The sequence below is a fragment of the Balaenoptera borealis genome (assembly GCF_965194805.1).
Source record: "Balaenoptera borealis genome assembly, chromosome: 11".
NCBI classification, from domain to species: Eukaryota; Metazoa; Chordata; class Mammalia; order Artiodactyla; family Balaenopteridae; genus Balaenoptera; species Balaenoptera borealis.
In genome coordinates this window covers 48731101-48736632 of record NC_138868.1, presented here as the reverse complement: position 1 = coordinate 48736632, position 5532 = coordinate 48731101, and the positions used below count along the sequence as shown (strand labels likewise).

Genomic DNA, 5532 nt, shown 5'->3' with positions numbered 1-5532 from the left:
CAGACTAGCATTTTCTGGGGACTGTGGGTCCACGAGGGCAATAACATGTGGGATTTGGAAACACCCATGAACTCGTGTGAACTGTGGCAGCCTTCTCTACAAAAGCCTCTGCGCTGCTATTTTAAGGAAGTGAAAGAGAACTAAAGAGTGTCCTGTTGTAATACAACTCTTGTGGGCCCCAGCCTTCCTCTGCTGGCTTTGCCCTTGGCCTGCATCTGGCCAGGTTCCTGCAGTGACCAGAGTCTCATATTTGCCAGGGTGGCTTAAGTTTTGTTCCCATGTACAAGTCTTCTGGGCACACTGGTAATTTCAGACCACCAGGATAGTATGAAAAAATAAGTGTCTTGAGGAGTTTGTCAACACTCCAGCCTGTAGAAATGTGGATAAAAACTGAGGTTAGGGCACTAGTGACTCCTGCCTGAGCTGGGGACTATGCCAGAGTCCCTGGTGTGATGCCATCTGAGGCCCACAGGGATTTTCATCAGCCGAACTGAGCAACCAATTCTTGGAGATCCAGGCAGGGCAACAACCTAGCAGTACAACCGAAGGGGATTCAGGCCCTACACTGGGGGAAGGCACTGGACTAGGTCCCCAGGGTCCAGTGCTGCCCCGATTCTACAATCCATTCCTGTGGTCAGACATCGCCGCAGCTTTTCTTGCGCCTGTGGAACCTCGCCTAAGCGGTGGGCACAGGGCAGCGCTGCTTGTCCCCAGCTGTTCACAAGAATGGGTGTCAGTGACTGGCGCCAACCACTAGAGGGACCTCCACCCCAGGTTGCGGGGTTCAAGTGCGGCCAGACCCTAGGGTAACTCCGTCTTCCGAACTGGGGGCGCTCAGAGGCAAGAAATGAGGCTGCTGTCAGGCCAACCTCAATTTGAACGCGATTCCGGGGGCCCAGAAGTCCGCACACCCAAAAGGTTGCTGCGCTGGGAGTGCCTCTAAAACGTTTTTTCTATGGCTTCTGTCTCTTTGCAATTCTCGGCACAAGTTCCCTTTCTGCTTTTCTCTTTCATTCCCTACGGCCAAGGAGCGGTGCTGAAGGGCTGGACAAGTCCGGTGACAGGGAGCTGAGAACCGCCGGGCGACTCCCCGGGGCCGGAAGGGTGCTGGAGGGGGAGGTGACCAAGAGCGGAGCGGGGCTCCAGGGAGGGACGTGGCCTCCTGAGAGAGGCGGGGCTTGGGGGGGGAACGGTAAGCTCGGCCTAGGGGGAGGCGCCGGAGCTGGGGCTGGATGGGCGGGGCCTAAGCAGGTTCGAAGGGGCCGGCTTGATGAGGCGGGTCCCGGCGGAGCTAGAACACTTGGCGGATGGGTCCCTGCGGGCAGCCAAGGAGCCAAGAGGGAGGGGGCGTGGCAGAGGGGCGGTCCCGGGGGAAGGTGGGGCGGTGGGGAAGCGGGCGCTGCGGGACGAGCCTCCCGCGGGTCCCCGCCCCCGTCACGTGGGCTCCAGACCCGGCCGCTGCCGGTCGGCCCGCTGGTTGGTCGGTTAGTTGGTCGGTGGGTCGGTGGCCTAGAGCTCGCTTCTCGGCTCTCATGTTCGGAGGTGGGAGGGACACGGGAAAGGCCCGCACACCTGAGCTGCCCGGAGAGGATCCCCGCACCCAGGTCAGTGGGTTCTCCCTACCCCCCCAGGCCCGCTGCGCGGTCCGGACTGCGAGCCCGCGTAGGGGCATTGCCTGAGGAACTGAGAGCCCTGGAGTGTGTCCCAGGCGCGAGGGCGGGGACCCTCCTGACCCCTTCTCTGGCCAGAAGACTGGGAGGAGGGTATAACTCCTGTGGATTTGCTCCGAATCTCCACCCAGTCCTGTCCGGCGTCTACGGACAGTCCGCGCCCCTACAGGTGCCCGGATGGCCCTGGAGATGCGCAGGGTGGCAGGTCACCTCAGTTCTATGTAGTATGTCAGAGCTCTGCTAAGTCAACTGGAGCAGCGGCGTAGTCTGGAGAGAGAGCCCAAGGTGGTCGGGAAGCTTACGGTCTATTTGCCCGAGCAAATGGGTGATCCGCAGAGCGTGTGTTCAGCTGCAACGCCTTAGCTGAAACCAACTATATACTGTAATTGGAAAAATGCAACATGCTTTTCCAAATCTCAAGCCACTGCGTCCCAGTAGACGGCAAGATGGGGATAGTTCTGTTTGAAAGTGGGCTCCTCTCCCTCATGACATGCTGACTCCGGACCTGCAGTTGTTCCTCAGATGAAAATAAGATTATATACTTAAAGACCAGAACTTCCGAAGTTTGCTTAAGATCAAAACGGGCGTTCTGGCCAGCATTTAATCCGCTTACAAAACAGATCCAGAGTATTATATTTTTACTTTTAGAGCAGCTGGATATTTGGTATAGATCCATCTCCCTTTCCATATTTTGGTTTACTTCCTCTCTCATCTCTCTCCTTCCTCTCCCAGTTCCCTAATCTTTTATAATACAAATTTTATGTTGCATTCTGTGAAGTTGAATGCCCAACAAAGGTAGTTGGCTGTATACAGAATTCATCCTCAGCATGTTCAGTCTTTGATTATTATTTGTGTCATATGAAAAACACAAAATATTTGATTTAGAGATTATTTCTCCTTGGGGCTTGAGAGGCAGCCTGTTTGTAATCTGCTTAAATTCATATATAAACGACTTTGAAGTGGGAGAGCGGGGAGACTGGTGAACTTTTCACTCACTGCATTCATCCATAATGTTATTTAATACATTATTGTTATTACTTTGAGATTCGGTGATGTGCCAGTTCTTAGCTTATTGCTACTGTGGAGACAAACTGAGCATTATAGTCTCCTTTCTTTAAAATAATTAATTCATTAATTTTTGGCTGCATTGGGTCTTCGTTGCTGCACGCTGGCTTTCTCTAGTTGCGGTGAGCAGGGTCTACTCTTCTTTGCAGCGCGCGGGCTTCTCATCGCGGTGGCTTCTCTTGTTGCAGAGCATGGGCCCTAGGCGCTCAGGCTTCAGTAGTTGTGGCATGTGGGCTCGGTAGTTGTGGCTCGCGGGCTCTAGAGCACAGGCTCAGTAGTTGTGGCACACGGTCTTAGTTGCTCCGTGGCATGTGGGATCTTCCCGGACCAGGGTTTGAACCCGTGTCCCCTGCATTGGCAGGCGGATTCTTAACCACTGCACCACCAGGGAAGTCCCCAGCATCATAGTCTCTTTACTGGGGTAGCTATGGGAGTTGCCCTGACTTTAAGACTAAGTAGAATGAGATAAATGCTATGAAGGAGGTAAGAGCAAAGAGTTGTGGGAATTTGTCTTTCATCTGAGTGCGGAAAATCTGGAATAATTTCATGAAAGGGGTGACATGTGTGTGATAGACCTCGAAGAATTTCTCATGGGTTTCTCCAGGCAGAGGTGAGTAGAGCGTGACCTGGGCTGCGAGAGCTGTGTGGGCAGGCAAGCACTTTGTAGCCATGAGAAGTGGCAAGTGTCCCAGCTTGGCTCCTATGGCGAGTGATAAACAATAAAGCTGGTGACAAGGAAGAAACCTATTCCCTGCGGGCCATGAAGGCCAGGTGGAGAAGTTTGGGCTTTGAAAGCATGAGAACCAATACAGGTTTTAAGCAGGAGATTGGCTGATGGTTTTGTGAGTTTAAAGTCAGGGACCTTGGCCCTTGACCCTCTCAACCTCCCAACTTCCCAACCTCCAGCCCAGAGAAAATCCAGTAAATATTTGTGAAATGAATGGTCAAGCAACACTGTGTAGCAGTGCTTTTCAACCTTTAACAAGCTTAAGAGTCACCTGGGGATCTTTTTCAAATGCAAATTGTGATTCCTAGGTTAGAGGTGGGACCTGACATTCTACATTTCTTACAAGTCCTCAGTGGTTGCAGCCCCTTCACTATGGATAGCCAGGATTGAGAACAGTAGTTTGCAAACCTGGCTGTGCCTCAGAATTGCCTGGGGAGCTTTTAAATTACTCAGATTAAGTAGGTCTGGCCTGTTTTTACCAAGTTCCTCTGTGATTCTGTTGAAGGCCAGGTGGGAACTGCTGGGGTGGACTCTGGCCGGGCTGTGGGAAGCAGTGACCGGTGGGAAAAGACCCTGGAGGTGGAGAGGCCAGTTAGGATGTGGAAGATCAATTAAGATAGAAGTGAAGAGGACCTGTGTTGGACCTCAGAGAGGGGACAGGTAGGAGAGACTAGAGAGAGCATCTATGGGCTAGGGGGCCAGGCCGAGAGGTGAGGAGGGAGGAACAAGAATTGAGCTTTGGACAAGGAATGGCATGGCCTTTAGACTATCACATTTGTGATAATATTTGGAAGTTGTTTTTTACTTGGCCGTCAAAAACATTTCCTTCCTGATATACAGATTTGTTCATGACACTCTTGCTTAAAAGCCTCTGGTGGATCCCCTTTTGCAAAACATGAGAAGGGAGAGCTATTATGAACTGTTGAGGCATTTAAACATTTATTAAGATCCCAGACTGTGCACCTTCATTCAAGAGGTGACACTCGGGGGGACAGGGGGAAGATGTGACACTGTCATCACTTGGTGTGGGCACAACTAGGCTGAAACTCTTGGCAGCCTTGCGTTTTCCTGAGTCACTATTTTTCCTGCTTCCTCCTTCCTCAGAGCAATTCCACTTGATGTTTTCATGGCATCATTCTTTGGTTTCAACACTTGCTGACACCTGTGTGTCTCAGTTTTTGCAGAATCCACAGCTGGTCTCAGAAAGGTGGGCTGTATCCTTTGTAGACTCTGAAAGCCAGGTCATGGGGATTTTCATGAGGGCCATTCTTATCACTCTCACACTCAGTAAATAATCTTCTAGGAGATGCCATCTTAGAGCGTCTGTTTACCTTTAGACCAGATTTCCTTAAGGCCTTGTGAGTTCCCAGGGGCCTGCCAACTCTCAGCTTTGTCTTTGGGAAATTTATGATTTCTATTTAGTGCTCCTAGGAAATCCTTACTTTGGTGCTCCTTGGTAATTCTTACTTTCATTTCCTATCTCTGTCACACACACATTTATGCACACTGAGAACCCAGCTTTCACTGTGCACAATGCTTTTAATCATCGTGTTCCATGTTGTGTAATAATCTTGGCCTCTGTAACACAGCTGTGGATGGAAGGTATAGGCAAGGTGGGATAGGATCGCCTCTCAAAGGGATAAAGTATAATATCCTTGTTTGGCATTCAAGGCTCCTCCGCAGAAGCTGGCAATAATTTGACTTACCAGCTGCATCTCCACTGTTCCCCAAACTGAGTAGCTTAACAATTTCTATCCTTTGTGCCTCTCTGCCTTTGCATACGCTATTTTCTCTTCCTGGGAAGCCCTTTTGTCTCTGCTCTGCAAGATGAATGAACTCTTACTAATCCTTCAAAATGCAGATCAAAGTCTTGAAACACCTCTCCTCCCCCCACCCCCAAGTTATTTTTACTCTTCTCTCTAAATTGTACTAGTATAGCATCCAGTACAGATGTCTTCTGTGGTTCTTAACACACTTCATTTGCATGTCTCTGTTCACACCCCCTCCAAACTCTGAGCTGCCCTGGGGCTGCATCAGCCCTTGTGTTCGGCCCTACACTCAGCAGATGTT

General features: G+C 50.8%; 1 protein-coding gene across 23 annotated transcripts in view; it reads left to right on the top strand.

Annotated features, from left to right (window-relative positions):
• The first annotated feature begins 1429 nt into the window (after window positions 1-1429).
• PPFIBP2 (PPFIA binding protein 2) overlaps window positions 1430-5532 on the top strand; it is a 152143-nt gene continuing 148040 nt past the window's right edge. For 10 of the 23 annotated variants that reach the window (XR_014231394.1, XR_014231395.1, XR_014231399.1 and 7 more), the window contains exon 1: window positions 1434-1604. Coding sequence is in view for 12 of the 23 variants with exons in the window: in XM_082341441.1 (XP_082197567.1) it covers window positions 1533-1604 (72 nt within the window). In the remaining 11 variants the exon portion in view is untranslated. Of the gene's footprint in view, window positions 1605-5532 lie in introns of all 23 variants that reach the window. The other 13 variants (XR_014231396.1, XR_014231397.1, XR_014231398.1 and 10 more) reach the window with 7 other exon arrangements.